Raw genomic sequence first — 23,108 nt, forward strand, 5'->3', positions numbered from 1 at the left:
CAAACATTACTAAGGATGCTGACTTTACATGGAAAAGTGTATTACCAAGGAATTATATGGAGTCCATTTTTTCTCAGTAAAATTTGTAGGAAACAATTCATAATCCTGAGAAATATTGTATCAGAAATAGAAATGATTATGTTATAGAGCAGACACCAGCAAAATTTCTCACTAAAAAAAATGATAATGGCCTTTGGTAAAATAAGCTCTTAGAAAGATAAACAAAACACATTCATTTTATTCTAACTAAACAGTAATACTCCACCCCCCACCCCCCGTCAAGAAGGGGAAAGAGGGACACAGACACTTTGCATTCCTGCTTGCGACAAGAGCCAACCCAAACTCTTTCCATGCAATTTCTTAATGACACAAGGGAAATGGCTAAAACCACAGTGAAAATAGAAAATGCCTTTAATAGTTTCTATTATAAACTTTTCACCTCATGGAGAAACAGGACAAAGCAAATCGGACAACAGTGTGACCCATTGCTTCCTTGGCTTATGTTTGTTTCTTTCTCTAATCTCCTGCTCTTGGTTCATTGCTTTATTATTTGTCCTGGTTGCTTAATAGATGCTGTATAAAATAAATGTAGTATGGTTTATTTTCACTAGCCCTTTAATTCCAGCTAAGCTATGTTACAGAAGTAGGCAGGAAGAGCTGGTTGGGTGATAAGGTTGTCTACTATATGGAAAGGGAAAAGACTACATTGCTTTTGGTTTTTATCATTAATTTTCCAAGCACAATTTCAACACATCCATTGTAATCTAGTTAGATAATCAATGTTATCTCGTATAGAGTAGATTTAATGTATTATACATAACATGTCTATAATTAGAGAAATACTTATGATTTTTTTTTTCACTTCTGGACTAAGTGTTTATTGTTAATGTCTCATGACTTAACATTTTATGGTCTATTTATTGTTCATACTGTATTGTTTCCCAAATACAGTATGCACATTCTTGACTTTCTGCACACATAGTTCATGCTTCCTGAAATGTCCTTTTGCCTCCTCTCCAGGAAGCCACGTCCTACTCATCCTTCAAAACCCAGCTTGCCTTTTACTTATGTTGTGAAATCTTTCTTAGCATGCAGTCTATGGTCATGTCTCCATTCACTGCACTCATATAGAACCTATCATTGGGTTGAACCATATGTTTCTAGTTATTTTTTGTGTTTGTCTTTCCAACTAGATGCTAAGAGGATTCTTAGAGGCAGAGATGGTTTGCTATATAGCTTTTTATACTTGGCACTTTGCCTACTGTCATGCAGAGTTTAGGTTACTTATAATTTGTCAGGGCTCTTCATTGCAAGTTAAAGAAACCCAACTCACATACTAACTCAAGTAATGAAGAATGTCCAGGGATGGTTCTGGCTGAATATTTAGTCACGGCTAGATCAGGTTCCCAAATTTATCATCAGGGGTCTGTCCTTCTGTGTTTATCGTCTCTGCTTTCCTCTGTCTTGGCTTCATTTTCAGGTAAGAGCACCCTCTGGGAGTAAAGAGAGTGCCTTCTTTTCTCAACAATTAGAGAAAGTCCTGGGGCTGATGCTCCCCAGCTTTATCAGACTCTCATGGGTCATGGGCTCACCCCAGACTGATCAGTGTTGTCAGAGAGAAGAGGCTGGGTCTTTGGCTGGGCCTGAGTTACATGGTCATATCTTGAGGCAGAGAATGGGATCAGTTGCCTTCTCACTCCTCTAACGTATGCACTGGATTGGAGGAGGGGAGGTTCTCCAAAGGAAGAAGTGGGATTTTTGTGCTAGCAGAATACAAAATGGATTCTGGACAGGCAAAGCCAAGATATCCATTGGGGAGTTCAGTAGATGTCTGCTGATTGATCAACTAAACATCTTTGTAGGAAGGAAGCCAGTTTGTAGATATTCTGTACCATTTTCCAACTTTATCCAAAATATTTTATGCCTTGTCTAGTGCCATGTATCCTTTAAGTGCTTCACAGTCACTGTTGGAGGTGGACATGAAGGTGATGTGACTTTGGCTCCCTACTCATGTATCACCAGGCTGAGAAGGCTGTTTCTCTCTCAAGGGAGTATTAATAACTGTGCTCACATGTTCAAACCTTTAAATGGGATCCCAAAGTTATTTTGTGGAAGAGTGAACAGAAGAGTTATCAAATCTCCCATTGTGGGTTGTGATAACATTGGCCAAATGGTTTCATGGTAAAACTGAATAACATTATCTACCAATTAAACTACTTGTTGTGTGCCTTAGTTGTGGATTCCCTCACTGAAAGCTGGTTGACTTCAGGTGTCGTTATAAAGCATATACATGGTAAGATTCTAAGGTTTCCATTATTTCATACATAAGTGGCCAGGACATGTACCCTAAATTGGTCAACAGGGTCTTTGCCTATTTTTTTGCACTAAAAACTAAGATCGGAGATATTTGAAGTACAAAAGCTTAAGGCATGTGTTGGGCAATGTGCCTACAACCCAGCCAGTGAAGATCTTCATAAGCATTGCAGACAGTCAACAAAGAATATTAGGAAGATTAATTTCCATGGAAAGTAGATGCTGGACAGGCAAAACCAAGACGTCCATTGGGAAGTTCAGTAGATGTTTGCTGATGTATCAGTTTCACATCCTGTAGGATAAAATTCAGGTTTGTATATATTATATACCATTTTTAAACTTTGTCCCAAACACTTTATTGTTAGACTATATAATATGTTTGAATAAAAGCACATATAATCGTTTATCATTTGGATTTTGTTTCCTGTAAGTATGCCCTTCTTAGTTAAGTTTGTTTATTTGTGTATGGGAAAAGAGCAAATCAAGCATAAATAGAGTGCCCTTTAGAAATCAATGTTCTGAAACCTCTGAGAAAAGTGAATATTTATTTTAATCAAAAATATTTATTGAGCACTGCTTTAATTTTATTTTTAATCTTTACTTTTTAGAACTGGCTGGTAAGCAGAAATCTAGAGCTGGTACCTCTTCGAACATTAATTTGTTCTTACAAATGTTTTAATCGGCGTGGCCATAACATCTTTGGAATTGCTGAAGTGTAGCACAGGTGAGATGCTGGTTCAGAGCCTCAGTCAACTTGCCCTGGGAGCTCTGCACACACAGTCACATTATGCCCTGCTTACAATCCCATGCTGTGTCTGTTCTCTTTGTCAACACATTAAGCAAAGGAAAAAAACTCAATTATAAAGATCCTAATTTAAGTACTACAGTCTGCTTTAGATTGTTTAGATGCTAGGTGTGTTTTTTCTTTGGCTTAAAAACAAAATAAAAAATGGAAAAATAAAGGTCTGTGTGAAAATGAGCATGCTTTTTTACCATCATTTTATGACCATGACCCTCCTTTCCTAATAGGTATTAAGAGACTTTGATGGGGAAAAGTATTTATTTTATAAATGCCTTGCAATTGGCAAGAATCATTTTTTAATGCTACATAGTTGTAATACATTTGTGTGTTTTCATTTGAGGCACAGACTCCTATTGACTAAGATAAAAACTTCATTCCACTTAAAAATGAGTAGAAGCCTGTAAATCCAGATTTAGTAACTCTTAACATCACTGTTACTTTTTAAATGTTTCCAAGTATATACCTATTTAACAAAGTGCTGTTATTTTCTCACAAGAGAAAATGACAGAAGCCGGGGCAGTAGTGCTGAAATAAGAACTTGGCGCATCTTCTGTCAGGGACACCAAAAAACTAGGAAAAGAAGTTATGAAAATATATGAGAAACTTTGGATAGACCAGTGGTTCTTCAAAGTGTGGTCTGTCCAGCACCATTCCCATCTTTTCAGAATTTATTATAAATGTAGATTATGTGACCCACCCCATAACTTCTGAATCAGAAATTCTGGGAGTGTGGCCCAGCAATCCCTGTTTTAACAAATCCTCCAGGTGATTTCTGTGCATGTTCAGTTTGAGAACCACAAGGATAGACTAAGATAAAGTTGCTGTGTGTTCAGAGAAGCAAAAAAAATTAACCATAATTTTATATTTAAATCTCGCTAGAAATATATTTCTTCATGGAATCATTTGGTGGTCCCTCTGTTGGAAAGTAGAGTGGAGTCTTATCTTTCTTATGTTCATTAGCATGTTACCTTTCCAGCTAGGCCTTTTATGAGTTCAATTCACGACATATTTCTTTATGCATCAGAGTGCCTCTGGCTTAACCAGGAAGCTAAATCAATGGAGCACAGCAGAGAGGTGCTCAGTTCCAAAGAACAAGGTTCAGGCCTCACTGAGACAGAAATGGGGCCTCAAGGTAACTTTCTAAAAGCTCCATTAACCAAGAATGCATTTTAAACAAAAATAAAAAACAAAGTGCAAATGAAAGGCATAGGAACTCATTAAAAATGAGTTACAGGAATAAACTATGTCTGTTCAAGGGGAAACTGCTCAGGAAATTAACTTTGATTAGGAAAATATTTTTACACAATCAATGCTGTGGAAAAAAAGTGTAATTTTTTTTTTTTAGCATTTTAATCCCATGACCTCAGCCACAATTTATGTACAATTTATGTTTATTCCTGAGGAGAAAGTTCAATCTATTTATCCATCTGTGTACTCGTTTATTCAACAAATATGTCAGATGGTTTCTTGAAGCTCAAGGTTACACGGAGAAAATCTTGACTTTCTACTTTCACCTTTCTACCACTGTCCTCTTCGTATCTCAAAGTATTACAACCTGGTTTCTGCCCCACCATTCCAGAACACCTGGTCTTTCAGAGATCATCAGTGACTTCCTCCCAATCTGGGAGTGACTCCTCATCTGGCTGGCACTGCCTGCAGGTTTGGGCTCCACTGATCATCTAGTCTTGGAACCATATGCCCTAGGTTCATTCCTCTTCCCCATCCCTTAATTGAATTCTCTTCTATATCTGTCTCTTAAAAATAAGTATTCTGTGAGATTCCCTCTATTCAGTCCAGTCGTCTTTTCTCTTAGCACTTTTCTTTGCTGAGTGTATTCATCTACTCCTGCTAGTTTCATTTAGCTCCATCTGTCTAACCCAGGTGGGCAGCTCCTAAATCTCTCTCTCCATTTTTAACCCATGTTACCAGGCTCTTCAAGTTCAACAGGTCTAAAATAGAATAGAATCTCTCTTTCAAATTGTTCTTTTCTCATTTATTCATTTATTAGACAAATATTTACTTAGAGGCTACTATCTACCAGGCACTGTTCTTTGTGCTAAGGATCTAACAGTGAACAAGACTGATGGGGCCCCTGCTCTCACAAAGCTTATTTCTGATGGAGGGAGGCAAAGAATAAACAATAGACAAATAATATGGTGCTAAATACTTGGAAGAGAAGTAAAACAGGATTCAGGAGATAGAGGATGGTGGAAGGAATACTTTTTATATGAGGTGGTCTGGATCTGATAAGGTAATATTTGACCAGAGATCTGAAGCAAGTGAGGGAGTGAGCCCTATGGATGTAATGAGTAGGAACCAGTTGATGATTCTGATGTCAGGAAATTTAGTATTGCTAGATGTATGGTCATGTATTGCATGTCACCATGGGAACCAGACTGGGCAAAGATGCATCTGTCTTTGCTTTGTGGCACCCCCTGACCTGAATCACTGGTTAATTAAATCAAGAACTTAATGACTCTTACTCTACATATATGTAGGTATTTACGTGCATGTGAATATGTGAGATCCTCTTGCCAGTCTGTAGTCTATTTGTAACACTACTTTGAGATCTGAAACATTGGAAAATATTTTTGTTTTCTAACCATTACGGCAAACCTTTATTTATTCAGGTGAAGTAGAAGCAACTGGAGCATTTACCTTTTTATGAATTGTCTGCATTCAGTTTTTCTCTTTTTGTGTCTCTTCCATGGGTGCTCTCTGGAATCTTAATTTTTCATTCACATTTGCTTCAGAAAGAGAATAAAAAAGAGAAACTTAAGTCTCTTTTAATATTTGTCATAAATTCATCATCTGTGTTGTGGGGAAGTAATTTAAAATAAAAGAACATATATTATTTTAGGATCATTACTGAATTCTACATATGTACCCAGTCATTACGAATAATTTAAGTGTGGTCTCTAATTCTTTATATTTGTGTATCTTTTTTGTAGACACAATTGAAGATGGATTTTCTCCATTTAATTACTCAATATTTCTAACAACTTTTCAGAATGGTGTTTAGTTGAATCCAGTGGGTAAAGAGTAGATAGATATGGCTAAAAATTGGCATTCATTTTTTATAATCAGAGCAATAACGCATTAAGGATATTTGCTTTGGGGGACTTTTATGTTAAAAGTACATTGTTTTCTTTATGATAACATATTTACTAATGGAGATTACTGGAAAGCTTTAAATGAAGGTAGACAGTTTTTTCAGTTGATAAAGCTGCTGAAAACTGCATAATAACATTGGGAACTCTCATTGGTATTTCTTCATAAAATATCTCTTTGCACGTTCCTTGTTATCTAGGTTATTCTCCAGATTGCAGCTGTGAGAAAACAAATGGCTGGAAGTCACTCGTTCTTGCTAAAAAATTGTTTTGCCTCTTAGCATTGAGAAAGTCTCTGGGTGGCTGAATCTGGGAATCCATTGTTGGTACTTTGAGAACCTTCTGCAGGCCACAGGGCTCCAAATCACATGAAGTCTCCTGACCTGAAGTTCAAAAGGGATCTTGAGACTCATAGAGCAGCTGTGGCCCACCAGGATAAATGAGGGGCCAGTTCTTATCCCCCTAGAGCAGGTGCTTTGAGGAGCCAGAGAAGTCACCTGAGGTGAAGGGAGTCTAGAACATGTGCTGTTTGGGGGCACAGGGTTGGAGTGAGTGAAGACAGGTAATGGGGCAGTGCTACACTGACATGTGAGGGTCAGTGGTGAGTAAGAGAATGAGCCACAAAAATGAAAAGAGCAAAGCTGCTTGGGGTGGGACATGCAAGGGAAGGGATCTACACTGTCACAGAGTCAGGCTATCAGAGGGCAGTTGAGAGAGCTGGGACATTCAAAGGCAAGTGTTCGGGCTGCAGGAGGCGATGGGGCCTGTCAGCATCACTGCAGACTGCAGGTGCCGGAGCTGCTCAGTGCTGCTCCTGGACGGTGTGTCGCAGGCAGACAGCATAGGGTGGGGCTGCATGGGACAGGAGTTTCACAAGGTCCCCTGTGGGAACCACTGCCTTTTATTCCCTTAAGTAAGTTGAGACTATTTGGAGGTTGGAAGAAAATGAGTGTATGAAAGGGTGGGGAAGCTGGATCATAGCCATCACTCTCCTCGTAAATTAGAGAAAGCCTCTAGTCACTTTATTTATAACCAAAGCCTGTGATTTCTTTGTGATGTGACTGAAGAAATCAAGGGTTATTATCTTTCCAAATAGAGGACACAAAAGTGCACTTAAAATGTTTTACAATGCCTCAGTCAGGTAAGTAATATCGATTTGAAAAAGAAGTATCTAAAAGAATACAGTATCCATATTCTACCAAAAGATTTCCGTTTTATGTTTATGATTGCCCATCCAACAAATATTTGTTGAAACCACTGATAAGAAAGACATTATCTAAACTTAGAAATGGACAAGGCCTCAGAGAGCTTCTTTCTGTTCCTAGCAGAATGACCAGAAAGGCATTCCTTTATCATTATTTTTATTTTTTCTTTTCTTTTATTTTTTAATGTTTATTAATTTTTTATTGAAACATAATTGACTATACATATTTGTGGGGTACAGAGTTGACTATCAATACTTGTGTACAATATGTGATGATCAAATCATGATAATTAGCATATTCATCATTAAAAACGTGATCATTCTTTGTGTGCATTAACCAATTTCTCACTAACCCCCTCCCTTTCCCTCTTTCTCACTTCTAATAACCACAGTTCTGTTCTCTCCTTCTGAAAGCTGAAGGTATTATTGTGATTATTCTTTCTCTTTCTCTCCTTTTTCTTTTCCTTTGTTTGCTTTCCTTTTTCTTCCTTTTTTCCCTCCCACTTATGAGTGAGGGCATGCAGTAATTTTTCTTCTGTGCCTAGCTTATTTCACTTAATACAATTTTCTCCCAGATCATCCATGTTTCAGTGAATGGCAGAATTTCATTCTTCTTTATGGCTGAGTAGTATTCCATTGTGTAAACATACCACATTTTCCTTATCCAGTCATCCATCAATGGACATTTAGGTTGGTTCCATATCTTGGCTATTGTAAATAGAGCTGCTATATTTATAGCAGCAGGTTTCCCACAAAAGAAAAAAAAATAAGCAAACGAGGTTATATCACCTAGGAAGCTTCTACACAGCAGAGGAGACAATCAAGAGAGTGAAAAGACAGCCTACAGAATAGGAGAAAATATTTGCAAAGTATACATCTAACAAGGGATTAATATCCAGAATATACAAGGAACTTAAACAATAGCAAAATAATAATAATAATAATCATACAGTTAAAAATGGACAAAGGAGCTGAATAGACCTTTCTCAAAGGAAGACATACAAATGGCCAATAGGTATGTGAAAAAATGCTCAACATCACTAATCATCAGGGAAATGCAAATCAAAACCACACTGAGATATCATCTCACCTCAGCTAGACTGGCCATTATCAAAAAGACAGAGAATAACAATGCTGGCAAGGATGTGGAGAAAGGGGAACACTCCTACACTGTTGGTGGGACTGTAAATTGGTGCAGCCATTATGGAAAATGGTATGGAGGTTCCTCAAACAACTACAGATAGAACTGCCATATGATCCAGTAATTGCACTGCTGGGCATATACCCAAAGGAATGGAACACATTCCTTTAAAACTAGTCAAGTCAAGCTCTTCTCTACTCAAAACCCAGCTTTCTCACTTTCTGTTTACTATTTCCCCCACCTGGATCGCTGTTCCCTCAGATCTGCAGGCTCATTTCCCCACATCCTTCAGGAAGTCTCTCCCTGGCCACATTATTTAAAATTTTGTCCCAGTTCAGCATGCACAAAAGCCCTTCTCTTCTGTTTCTCCCATTTCTCATCAGCCTCTATCTCATTCTATAATCTAGTTACTAATTTTATTTATTGTGTCTCCCTCCACCATAATGTAAACTCCATGAGGGCAGGGCTGGTATTTTTTTCTCCCCTAACATTTTGTTATGAGAATTCTCTCACACACAGAAAAGTTGGATGAATTGTTCAGTGATATGCTTATCACCTAGATTCTATAATTTGTGTTCAGTCATTGTTTGTAATCGATGTTGTGGAGGACCTTGGCTGTCTGGAAGCTTATGCTTTATACATACTGCATAGTAAAGAACAAGCATAGTCAAAGGTAACAGCAACAGTGTGGAAGATGAATTAAGGGGGAACAAGACTAGATGGGGTTCACAGGAACAGTCCATGTGAGCACACTAAGTGAGAGTTCAGGTAATGGCAGTAGGAATTAAACATGGGAGATAGATTTATAAGATCTTTATTTAAGAGACAGAATTGACAGTCTGAACATCAAAGAGCAAAGGAGAAGGTGGAAACATAGACATCTCTGAGTTTTACATCTCGGGTATCCGTAGGAATGTGATGCCATCTAGCAAGGTAAAGGATTCAGAAACAGGGGCCGGATTTGGTGAGAAATGATGAGTTTGATTTTAGGCATGGGAAATTAAGGATGCTAATGGACATTGGTAGAAATGTCCAACAGTCCATTGGAAAGGAAAATATTATCATGATGTGGATTCTAATGAGAATGAATTATACCCTTGTATCATTCAATGACTATGTTTTCAAGGAAACAAGAAGGTGTTGCTTTTATTCCTGTTCTATAAATTTTAGTCTATAAATCTCCTCTTTTAGACTAGACTTAGATGGGATTCTAACAAGTAAAAGACTAACTTTTTTCCTTACACATTATAGTGTCAGATGGCAAAGACACAGGGACACGAAGAGAAAGGCTTTGTTAATGGGGAGAGGCCAAAGTCACACGTGAAGTGTGTGTTTAAAAGTCAGAAGAAGCATTGTTTAAAAGGGACCACTTAATAATGTCTGGCTGTGTCTGTGATGAAAAGCCTTTCTTTTCTTTTTCTTTTCCTTTCTTTTTTAAGGATTAAGATTTTGGCACTTTTAATCACTGTGTTCCAATTTGCAGTTTAGGGTGGATTATTTTAAATACTAAAACTGAAGGAAAAAAGTGGAGCCAGTGGAAAGGTGTTAGGTTCCTGATTTGGAGACAGGGGACTAGTACTGTATGGCTCAGGGAAACGTGGGTGTGTTTGTTGTCTTTTTTCCTTGTTTTGATTCTTTTTTGCTGCTAGAGAGGAATTGGATATCAGAGAAGCATCTGGCCTTACTACTGCCTTCCTCTGATCTAATAAAAACTTCTTAGTCATGGTGCTGGGGCTTTGTGTCATCTCTTAGGAAATTAGGTATACGTAATCTTCATCTGTTATACTGTATAATTTTGTTAGAGTGTAATGTAACAAAAAATGACCCAAGATTTCCAAGCTGAGGAGTCCTTTTAGGAACAGAATTACCCGTTAAGTAAAACAACATTGATCTGAAGTTAATTTTTTTTTCCCCTCGGATTTAGTTTAGAAGTACGTAGGTAAAGTACTACCTTCTTGATAGAAATATTCATGGAACTAAATTCTTTTTATGTAAGAATTTTCATGGGTTATTTTCAACCAAATGAATTTGTTCATAATATGTTATTTGTATTTTACTTCACAGGAAGGTCTGCATTATAAACCAGAATTCCAATATATTATGTTTTTAGGCAAGTATTTAGAGAAACTGAGAGAATCTGTTATGAAACACACGCCGGGTATTTTACTGGTGGTATCAAACTTCTTTTTTCATGAAAGGGATTATTTATTGTTAGAAAAGTACTTCACACTATATTATGCTTCTTACAGTGCTAATGATATTCTCATTTGCCTAGTATCAATCGATTATCCAGGGCACATGTCCCATAATAAGTTCTTTTGGTTGAATGTGTCTTTCTGAATTTCAGAAGTATCTAAAGAAATTACAGTGGCTTGATTTGGGGAGATCAAAATGCCAGAATGCTTGAGTAGGTGGCAGAGAGGGGGAAAACTTGTGAAAATGTTGCTAGACATCCTAAATTGGCATATTTCAGAATGCTAGTGTTTGTTAACAGGGCACTAAGTACTGTATAAAAGATCACGTACTCCCTATGCCTACCAGGCTTATAATATACCTAGATGGAGTTTCAATCTAAAAAAAATGCTGATTTTTTAGGGAAAAAACATTTACAGATACATATGATTAAATGAGGTAATCTCTTGGGGTTCCTTTTACTCTTATGATTCCAAGAAAGGCTATACCTTTCTGAAAGCTGGTGATTCCTGACAAATGAAAGCTTGACAGTTCTAGCCAAGAGTGCTGCTTAATGTTCATTGGGAAGATAAGTATATTGGGAATATTTCCAAGTTGATGGAGAATGCCCTGGGTTTGCAAGATGCTTCCACAGCCTTGCCTGATTGAATTTAAATCATGCTTTTTTGGTATCTTTGTGAGACCCGATGAAGAAGAAACCCTTAGAGGATAAAATATTTCAGTCTAGTTAAGATTCATCAGGTCGGTCCTTGCAATATGGCAAAGCAGGATGAACCCAGAAGGGGAGAAGAGGAAACATGAAGAGAAAAAGGAGTGAGGTTGTTTACTGAAGAGACGGTGTGATAAGACAGCAGGCAGCTTCCCTCTTAGAAAATGAGGGAGAGGGCCATGTCACCTGATGTCATCTCACTATTCAGACAAATATGTTCCTCAAACCTCCATAGGTAAAGCTGCTTGTCCAAAATCATGCAGGTGTTGATGGCAAAGCTTGAAACTCTCAGCTTCCTATTTCGTTCAATATGTTATATTTCAAATATGCCTATATCAAATATCTCTTGCTCACAGAGAGCCAGCTGTTCTACAACATGTCTTTCTAACTGCCTCATCACCACACGAGTGCTATCTTTGCACACTTAAATTCAGTTACTGCCTTCCAGCCCTCAGAACAGCACAGTCACTCTCCTTCCCAACACTCTCAAGGATGATATATTCTAAATTCACGTTTCAAGAAACTTTTGCTTATTCCAAATGGATAAGATGGCAGATGTAGAAGACTGGTACAACAAGAAGAATGCATTGAATACTGGTTTGCTGTGAATCTTGAATTCACTTTCATATTTAACTTAGTTCAATTTCTTTTCAGCTAGTATAATCCTCCATTCTCTAAAAGTTCTGGTATCTGTTGGTTTTTTTTTTTTTTTTTTTTCTTATTTGTTTGTTTTTTCTTTGCTCTTCAAAGCATGACCCCTGTCTGTCTGGGTGTGGAATGTTGGTCTGGAATGTATTTTGGACCTCACTAGCTCTATAACTTAATCGGCTTTAATAAGATCTGTTGGTCACATCACAAACTTTTCTTTTTAATTTTTGCTGAAAGTGTTAAACCATTTTTTTTTCAAGGTGGCTTCCCCAAAGCTTCATTAATTTGTTTGTGGATTAGGAAATTCTTTAAGTTTCTTAAGAAGTAGAGTAGTTGCCTACCATTAAACCATTACTAAAGCAGTATGTGTGTGAACACACACACATATACAAAATGTCATTGTTTTGCATACATTAAAATTGGGGGGCTGTTCTGTTATATTTTATAAAAATGCTACAGACAGACTCAACAGTGAGGGACACCTGTCTTTGTCTTCTTTTCAGTTCCATAAAATACTGGTCAATTCTCAGGTCTCATAAGGGAACTGAGAAATTAAATGTTGAAGTATTTAATGCTCTTAAGCCAAACAGCCAAACCTGAGTGAGAACCCTATAGTTTTTCAGATGTGAAATCATCATGATTAAGAGGAATCTTCTCATTCAATCAACAGACATGCTATTATCACTAGTCATTGTGTTGCAACTTGATTTTCTCAGACGTCATTTGTGTGAGAAATATCATTATTTTCCTCATCTGCCTCGTAAATGAGTTCAAGAGGACGGCACAATATCTCCTGTTATTTCAAATTTAGCTTTTCTCACAATAGTGGTCATTGATGTCCTACAAATAGATGTGATATGAATTAATGAGCTGATTTCTCAGGTGTGAAGTAGTTGGAGCTCCTTAGGGGATTAAGTGCTCTGGCTCTGTTGCTATGACTGGGCTTTCTGCAGGGTGAGACTTTGTCTAAGCTGTCTACCTCTGGTCACTGAGGGCTTAGTCCCTAAAATCCTAAAAGTAAACATCAAGAGGAAAAGGAGAACTAGAGGAGATGGAAAGAAATATTACAGGAGCTATATCCTTGCTTATGCTTAGGACTGACCGTAAGGACCCTGGCATGCATTTTCTGATAATTATCTAGGTTCATATCTTTACTCATTCCTATCAGGAGAAAAAGAGAAAATCACAATTTCAACCAGCCTAGAAACATTGTGAAAGAGCATCAGCTATGAAATATTTATGAAAGATTTTGGATGAAGGGGAGTCTGGGAGAGGAAAAAGCTGTGAACGGTCTGGGAGCCACAGAAATATCTGGTAATTAACAGTCATTGCCTGGAGATTTAAAGAATTTATCTAAAAAAAGGTTGGTTCTTTAAAAGAACTGATTCCCAACTGTTTAAAATATATACATTTCTCACAAACTCAGGAAATACTTCTAACAGTCACTGATTAATAACTCTCGAGCCAAATCTGAGTTGATATATTGTTGGTTTTAATGCCAAGTTTACTTAATTTAACCATCTGCTGACCACTAAGCCATGGGACTCTAGCTTGGCCTTCTATAATATTCTCAAGTAAGAAATACATTAAATGGAGCCAAGGTAAAATCTCTTCCAAAAACTACTTGGGATTCTTAATTTAATTTCTGTTGACATTTCTGGAAGTGAACAAAAACTGTCCTATTCATGACATTTTGAAAATTTTACTTACATGCATAATCTTATGAGCTATAAATCTTTGATCTCTTTGAGAGGCCCTCAGGGCAGAAGCTATAGAATATATCTGGAGTAGACACTGGCCCCCAATTAATACAGAAACAAAGTTTGTAATAGAATATCTATATCTTTGTTTGGGCTCTGGGAAATTTTCTTTTGTTTTCCAAAAGAAAAGCATAGATCCACTTGATTGTGAGAAAGAAAATATGAACCTCTAACCTAAAAAGAAACAAAAAATTTGAAGTGTGATTGAGAAAGACTCAAGCTTCATATTTCCAGCTCTGCCCATTTCCCTCCCTCTTCTTCCAACGTTTTCAGAGATTAGCAGAGTTAGGAGAAGCTATGAAAAGTCTAAAATCCATTTGGGTAACTTCATAGTCAAAACCTCAGAAGTGTCTTTAACGAAATAATTTAGACTGTCAGGTGAAGGTAGGTGAAGGTGGGTAAAAGCAGAAGACACCATTCATGTTGATAGAGTGTTCATCATCTTAATGAGGCAAAGTGAGATGAGTTTGTGTAATACGTTATGGAAAATATTAGTTACCATCAATATTCACCACGGATACAAATTCTTTAAGTTCTATGTAGATAAAACCTAGCAACCTTATGTTCTTAATTATTCATTATTCACTTCACAACCACTAGGTGACACTGTTGCTTTAAGAGTTAGTTCCAAATTATGTTAAGTGAAATAAGCCTGGCACAGAGGGAAAAGTACTGCCTGTCCTGACTTGTAAGTGGGAGCTAAGACAGAAAGAAGGAAGGGAAGAAAGATCACAGTGGTGTGCTGAACTTGCAAAGGGGAAGAACAGACCTAGGGTTGCTATGCAGGGGGTTGGAGTGACGGGACAGGGGCACTAGGGAGAAGTTGGGTGGGGACACGGGGAATAATTGCAATCTGAGGTGGTGGTTATGCTGATAGTATTCATTTGCTCACCACATTGGGCACAGGTACTGACAGTCAGCTCTTGCCCCATGAATATGTGTAATCAATTAAAACTTAAAAAAAAAAAAGTTAAATTAAATGTATAAAAAAGTTAGTTCCATTAACCTTGTAAAAGTGACACAGGAAGCAGTATAGTTTATTTGTTAGAAACGTATTGTTTATAGTTAAAATGTGAATGTCTGATTTTCCAGTCCGAAATCAAGCCAATATCGATTGTCAATATTATTACAAATAGTGTTGACAATATTATCTACTGTATAACATTTACATAGGCTGAGAATAAAACAAACTACTGCTGCTTCTACTAGTCCGTTCACCACCACACCAATGTCTGATATTTTTCAACTGCTTACTCTGTGACAACCTTGGTGCTTTGTATCTTAGGTAAATTATTTTATTTAATTCTTCTCTCAACCAGACTTACTGAAGATTACCAAGCTAAGAAATGGCAAAACTGGAATTCAAACCCTATTTGACAGCTGCGAAGGCCCTTTCATCGACAGATGTGGCCCCCGGTCATGCAGCAAGATAGTGGCTAGTGGTAGAACATGGCCCGAACTGTGTAATGTTATTTCCAGTCCAGTTCATGATATCACAATACACAAGATGCCCACTTAAATTTGTGTTTCAAATAAATGATTTTTTATCATGTGTTCCATGCAAAATTTTGAAACTCAGATAAACAACAAATACATCTTTTTTTCTGGTTTAAGTATGTTGCAAATATTGCATGGGACATACTTACACTAAAGATTTATTCCTTGTGTATAGGAAATTCAGGTTTAACTAGGTGTCCTGTATTTTTATTTGCTGAATCTGGCAACAGGATCTTAACTATTACTTCAATGAATTTGGGGCAGTTTAACAAAAACTAACTCAATTTCTTTCCCTTCCCTCTCTCAGATTGTCTCCCTTCTCCATATTTCCCCCTCCATTTCTGTCGGAGGAATACTATTTGCCCTTCTAAAGGATGCTCCTGTAATCTGTGCCCTTTACCCTTTTGCCTTGTGCCTCTTTCCAGACTCGCTTCCCCTGGTATCATCACCCATGCTACATTTTTCACTCTTGCTCTCTGCCATTTCTTTTTCCTATCTATAAAAGTGATTAGAGATTTCTACCTTAAAAAACCTCAAGCTTCCTTTGCATCCCATTTGGTTGTTCTTCAAAGAAAAGTTCCTATTTTCTTATCACTCATTTACTCTTCACCCAGCTACAATCTGGTTTCTACACTCATTGCTATAGAGCTTCTCTCCCAAAGGCCACAACAACTTTCTAATTGCTGAATTCCATACTTTTCTAAGCCCTAATTTTTCTTTTTTTTTTCCCCCCTTTGTATTTAATGGTGTTCGATCCTTAATCCTTTGTTTCACTCTCTTGGTATTATTTCCCGTGGTTTAATCATCACATTCTTGTGGTAGATCCTGAGATTCCTAATCTCTATCTCTATTGTAGTAATTGTATCACCATATACCTAGTCACACGAAGCATTCCTCTTTGACATTCTTTGATGTCCAATTTATTGCTGTATTATGTGGCTTCTCCCTCTACTATATTCTTGAATCTGTCTATTCCTTTTGATTTTCAATGATTACATTACAAACAAAAGGAAGGGGATTCTTTGAAAGAATTTAAGATTAATAAGAAGGCATTGTATTTCATTTTCTCTATCTCAGTCTCCTTAAGTGATGATCATCCCAGGGCTGGCAGGAATAAAAGACATATTCTTGTGGTGCAATTCTTTATTTTTCTGGACTTGTAGATAAGTTCATAAGCTTTATACATTTAACTGGCTGCATTTGACAGTGCCCCTAAGAATGGAGGTGGGATATAAAAATGCTTTTCTTATCCTATACTTGAATTAGGTTATCAGGTTCAGGAACTGCTTTATTGATGAATGTGATGTAGCCACTTCCATTTTTTTGAGCATTGTATGCTCAGGATGTTGACTAGAATGAGGGAAAGATCATATATACAATCTGCCTTATTCTTAACCTCAAAGATCAATTCCAGAATGGCAGTTGAGACTTTGAACTCTAAAGTCTTTGGTCCTTGGTTTTAAAGACTCATCCTCCCAATCATGTTAAGTCTCTTGAACAGTGTAACTCTCCTTCATTATTGGGACTTCCTTGGGTATGAATAATCCACAGAAATGTATCAGAAAACATTCTGATCATCCTACATAATTTTTAAATCAACCCATTAAAAGAGTGACATAAAATAATAAGAATGTTTATTGGATAGGAGACTTTGGAAGTATATATTTAAATCAGCAGAGATTTTCTTTTGAATCCAGGTTAGTAGACTGCCCATAACAATAATTTTTTTCTCTGTAGATCCCTAAAAGGATTAACAGACCTAAGTACTATGTGCTACTAATCATATTCATTACTTCTTATTTTGGCTCTAGTTTTATGTTTCTAAGTACAATAAAATCTTGTTTTTCTAGATTGAGACCCATACTTAATCTGTTACAATCGATGAAAATATGAGAAAATATTTCTGCCGGCTCTCATAAGGAATTGACTTGGATTAAAAACCGCTAGGGTCATAATGGTAAATTCACACTGTGTGTGTAGTCACTGTCACTAATTCCCACAACAGATATCACTAATCGGTCTATGCAGACTTTCTTACTGAGCGTGATGCTCTGCTTCAGAAGTCTTCTCAACTCTCATTGCAATATTTCAACTGAAGAACTAATTTATCTGTATTGACACATAATTGACAGAGATGGAAATAGATTTGGGTTGTTATTCAATTCAGGGTCTAAGTAGACAGGTTTACAGAAACTTACAAACTGGGTAAGATTTCTCATGCCAGGAGAAGAAGAAAATATTTTGCACAGATTAAATAATGATGGCAAGTGAGACGTCTATAGCATTACTTGTTATGCCATTAATGAATTAAGGCATGTTAAAAACTCAATTCAAAACTATTAAAAGACTCACACATTATCCAAATTATCTTAGTAACTAATGAAAGAAGTTTATGGGGCTAACAGCTAACGTTTATTAGTGCCTCTCCCATATGCCAAGCATTGTCCTTGGTACTCTATTTATCTAAATCCTCCCCTCCGAGACCTTGAGAAGTTGGCATTGAAATTTAGCTTTGCCTGCCAATGTGCTTGTTAGTTTTCTGGGTCCATAGTACAACACTTTAAATATTTATTTTTCATTATGCTCCTTTTGACATGAATAAAAAATAATGTTCCTTGGGGGTTGGTTTATCTGCTCTAGTATATGTATTTTTTACTACCATGAATACAGTAATTATGGTACAAAAATATCATCCCAATCTGCGTGCAGTGTAAACCTAGAAACTTCTAGAATAAATTTCAGTTGTACCACTAATTAATGAAGAGAATGAGAACTCAGCTACTCCCTATATGCTACTTCTTGAAGTGAATATAATGCTTAAAAGTCCCTTAACATTTTTGAACTTTCAGTTAACTAAAATGATCTGAGAACTTGTCTGCATCTTTTAATAAAAGATAAATTTGTAATTATTAACTGTCCCTTTTCCTACTACTTTGACCCCACTGTCCCAATTACACCTAGCCACTCAATTTGACTTCCTGAGACAAATAAGCTTGAGCACTGAGAATTTCTTAATATTATTACGTGGTTTGGGGGAGCAAGACATTAGTGGTAGCCCATATTTGAATTATGTTGTCAGTTGTGGAATGTAAACCAGCAGGTGAAAACAAGCTAGAAAGAAAAATATATTCCATGCCTTTAAGGATCCAGGAGAGTCTAAGCATGAGTGCTCTACATTTTTACTGGAAAGTCAATTGATCCAGAAGACTAGACATCATTAAGTGCTGTGGAAGTTAACACGTGACAGTGTTGAGTGAGACCACTCAAAAGATAGGTTTATTACAGATCTGGGCTTGTGTAAGATGTTGATCCAGAAAAGCCTTATTGGAACATGAGAAGAATAGCCACCAACAAAAATGGCATCATTAGTAATGGCTCTTTGACACTCGGAACCTAATAATTGTGCTTCCAAAGAAATTATCAGAAATCTGGATATGCCCAAAGTTGTTTATCCCAGTGTTATCTGTAATAAAAAAACTTCAACTAGACAGGAAAAATAAGTTGTAGTGTTGTATAGTAGTACACCACTAGACATCTATAATTAACAATAATTTATTGTATGTTCTCCAGTGTCTAGAAGAGAGGAGCTTAAATATTCTCATCACAAAGAAATGATAAATTTTTGCAATGATGAATCTACTAACTACCTTGATTTGATCACTATACATTGTATACATGTACTGAAATATAAATCTGTACCCCATAAATATGTACAATTAATATGTTTCAATTAAAAATTAAAAAAGAGAAAATGTAAAAAAAATTGGATGCAACCAAAGTGTCTACTGTTTCCAAAATGGGTATGTACACTATGGTGTATCCTTGTGAAGATATATTGTGCAATAATTTAAAAATGGTGTTCTCTAAGAGTTTTTGATGATATGAGAAAGGCTTATGATATAATGCTCAGTGGAATCAAAAGTTATGGGTATAGTAATGCCTCAACTATGTAAAGAATAACATTTCATAGAAAAAAAAAAAGCTAGAACAAACTTACCAAACTGTAAATCAACAGTGTGAATATGGAATTTTTTTCTATTTTTAACACCTTTCTATCCCTTCCAAAATCAATTTTATAATAATAACTTGATTATTAATGAATCAGAAAGATGAAGAAAAACATTGGGAAAAATAAATAGCTTGGGAATTCTCATCAAAGTTCAAATGTTCTGCATTTTGCCCTGTTGGTCCTCAACACAAAGAATACAAAGCTATACACTTCAGGAAATAGGACTGGGCACAGACTTCATGAACATGACCCCAAAAGCACGGGCAACCAAAGGAAAAATAAACAAATGGGATTATATCAAACTAAAAAGCTTCTGCACAGCAAAAGAAACAATTAACAGAGTTAAAAGACAACCAACAGAGTGGGAGAAAATATTTGCAAAATATACATCTGACAAAGGATTAATATCCAGAATATACAAGGAACTCAAACAACTTTACAAGAAGAAAACAAGCAACCCAATTAAAAAATGGGCAAAAGAGCTAAGTAGGCATTTCTCTAAGGAAGATATACAAATGGCCAACAGACATATGAAAAAATGCTCAACATCACTCAGCATCCGGGAAATGCAAATCAAAACCACACTGAGATACCATCTGACCCCAGTTAGGATGGCTAAAATCCAAAAGACCCTGAACGATAAATGCTGGCGAGGTTGCGGAGAAAAAGGAACTCTCATACATTGTTGGTGGGACTGCAAAATGGTGCAGCCTCTATGGAAAATGGTATGGAGGTTCCTCAAACAATTGCAGATAGATCCACCATACGACCCAGCTATCCCACTCTTGGGAATATACCCAGAGGAATGGAAATCATCAAGTCGAAGGTATACCTGTTCCCCAATGTTCATCGCAGCACTCTTTACAATAGCCAAGAGTTGGAACCAGCCCAAATGTCCATCATCAGATGAGTGGATACGGAAAATGTGGTACATCTACACAATGGAATACTACTCAGCTATAAAAACGAATGAAATACTGCCATTTGCAACAACATGGATGGACCTCGAGAGAATTATATTAAGTGAAACAAGTCAGGTACAGAAAGAGAAATACCACATGTTCTCACTTATTGGTGGGAGCTAAAAATTAATATATAAATTCACACACACACACACACACAAAACCGGGGGGGGGGGGGAAGAAGATATAACAACCACAATTACTTGAAGTTGATACGACAAGCAAACAGAAAGGACATTGTTGGGGGGGACGGGGGGAGGGAGAAGGGAGGGAGGTTTTGGTGATGGGAAGCAATAATCAGCCACAATGTATATCGAGAAAATAAAATTAAAAAAAAAAAAAGAATACAAAGCTATAAAGTTTGAAAATAAGTGCAATCGATGATTAGACACTAAAGTTTTAATTTTGACATTTTAAATCATATACATGAGAGCGGTATGATTATTTTTCAACTTTGTCAGCTTACTTATATTTCTATGTACATGAAAATTGTCTTTTGATAAAAACACCCCTAATGCAAGTAAGGAAGAAACTATAAGTAATTACAAGTCCTGAATTTTAGGATAGCCCCCTACTTCCTGCATAAACATCCGAGTGGCTATCTCTCAGAAATGTTTTAAAAATGATTTCCACATTGCTTGAGTTTTTTAAATTAGGGGAGATCTCTAGGTACTATTTCAAATTTAAGAGATTTAATGAGGCCAACACTACAAAATCCATGCTAGTTTTGAATTTCCCCTAAAAGTAATTTCATAAGTCAAACACTATTTGATAGCACTGAGGAAATTTTCTTCTTTGGACTGATCCCTATGAAACAATATATGTTGTATGGAGTATTTTAGCCATTTTTCTTCTGAGTAACACAACAGCTTCAAATGGCCTATTTTTCTCTCTGCTATTATCATCCCTTCCATATGGGGACTCTGCATCCAGGTGGAGAGACTAATGAAGTTAGTAGAAAAACTCCAATATTTCTTTTAGTGGAAGCACGACGTTGAAAAGTTACGTGACTGCTGACGACATAGTATATTTGATTTTAGTAACAATATGAGCTCTTAAGATACCTCTTTGGACAAAATGAAAAAAAATTCTATTTAACTGAATGTTCTCAAATAATTCTCACTAACCAATAAATTTCAATCTGAAGTATTGGGACTAGTAGATATGTCTGGTTTTTCTTATTTATTAATTATTTGAATAAAAGCTTATATGACATGCTTAATCAATTTTGGGGTGATGCTATGGACTAAATTGTGTCCCCCCCCCAATAATCCAAATGTGATGGTATTTAGAGATGGGGCCTTGGGGAGGTAGTTAGGTTTAGATAAGGCCATGAGGGTGGGGGTCTCAGATGGGACCGATGCCCTTATAAGAAGAGAAACTAGAGAGCTTGCTTTCTCTCTCTTTCTCTGCCACGTGAGGACACAGAGAGACAGTGGCCATTTGCAAGCCTGTAAGAAAGCCCTCTCCAGAAAACTGAATCAGGTGGCACTTTGATTTGGGACTTCCCTGCTTCTGGAACTGTGAGAAATAAATTCTTGCTGTTTAAGCCACCCAGTCTATGGTATTTTGTTATGGTAGCCTGAGTTTACTAATATAGGTAACAATGTTTAGAGTAATAACTAATATATTGGAGTTAAAAGGATAATTAACAGTACTAGTAATGGTAGAATCAGATTAAGAAAGATTCTGAAGCAGTAAATTAGTTGAACAGATTCAAAATATTAGATAAGGTTTAATATAAAATATTATATTTAGATTTTTATAAAAAACTCCTCCATAAAAAATGTTGTAGAATACATCACTTAACAGAGGTGGATTTGGAAAAAATTAGAATTTAAATGTGTTGTACTGTTTATACTTTTTAAGTTAGAATACAGCTAAGCACTGGGTTAAATTTTAGTATCACATCCTGAAAGGAAAACTGGCAAACCAAATCAAGTCATGGGGAAGGAGATCATAATGGTGGACTGTTTGAAAGCTATATTACATAATGGATAACTTCCATTTCTAGACAGTTTTGAATAACAGGGAGTAGATTTACCTTCCTGCCTGAAACAAAAATAACCTGACATAATATATGAAACAATGGTGTCAAAATTTTGAAATCTGGCAAAGAGAACAGTGATTTTGGAGAAATGGGAAATAAATAAATGAGCCTTATGATTATGCCAGCTTCTGTTAAGTAAGTTTCCAGGCCATGGTGCAGCAGAGTGTGGGGCTTGGAAGAGGACCTGGGAGGAGAACCCAGAAGGAGACTGACAGTCTTCCTCAGTTGAAGAGAAGGAGCTGGGAGTTTGGAGAGGCCAAAGCAGCTAGATTTCACATGGCAGAGTACCAGAGAGAAGGACGATGCACAGAGAGAGAGCCCCAGAAATCTGCACATGCAGAATGGCCAACTAAGTAAAAATAAGCACATGAATGTGAGAAATTTACAGACATAAGAAATGATCAGAACAAACAATCCCAGGAACTCACACAGTTTCCATCAGCCAGAGTAGAAAGTCTTACCATCCACAGGTAAATGAATAGCAAGATGGTACATTTACACCCAACCATATCAATAGTCACATTAAATGTAAATGGTCTACATAAGGCAGAGATTGTCACATTAAAAAAGCAAGACCTAACTATATGCTCCTATAAGAAACCTGTTTTAAATATAAATAGGTTAAATATGAATAGGTTAAAAGAAAAAGATGAAAAGTATATTTTATAGTGAATAACTGAAGAAACTTAGGACATGTAGCTGGAAAAGGA

General features: G+C 36.6%; 1 protein-coding gene across 2 annotated transcripts in view; it reads left to right on the forward strand.

Moving 5' to 3' along the window:
• The window catches only part of LRRC69 (leucine rich repeat containing 69), a 100,025-nt gene extending 96,993 nt beyond the window's left edge, over nucleotides 1-3,032 (forward strand). For both annotated transcript variants that reach the window (XM_063079079.1, XM_063079080.1), the window contains one exon: nucleotides 2,922-3,032. In XM_063079079.1, the coding sequence (XP_062935149.1) occupies nucleotides 2,922-3,032 (111 nt within the window). The remainder of the gene's footprint in view (nucleotides 1-2,921) is intronic.
• The last annotated feature ends 20,076 nt before the right edge of the window (nucleotides 3,033-23,108 follow it).

Source organism: Cynocephalus volans, chromosome 15 (assembly GCF_027409185.1).
Source record: "Cynocephalus volans isolate mCynVol1 chromosome 15, mCynVol1.pri, whole genome shotgun sequence".
Classification (NCBI taxonomy): Eukaryota; Metazoa; Chordata; class Mammalia; order Dermoptera; family Cynocephalidae; genus Cynocephalus; species Cynocephalus volans.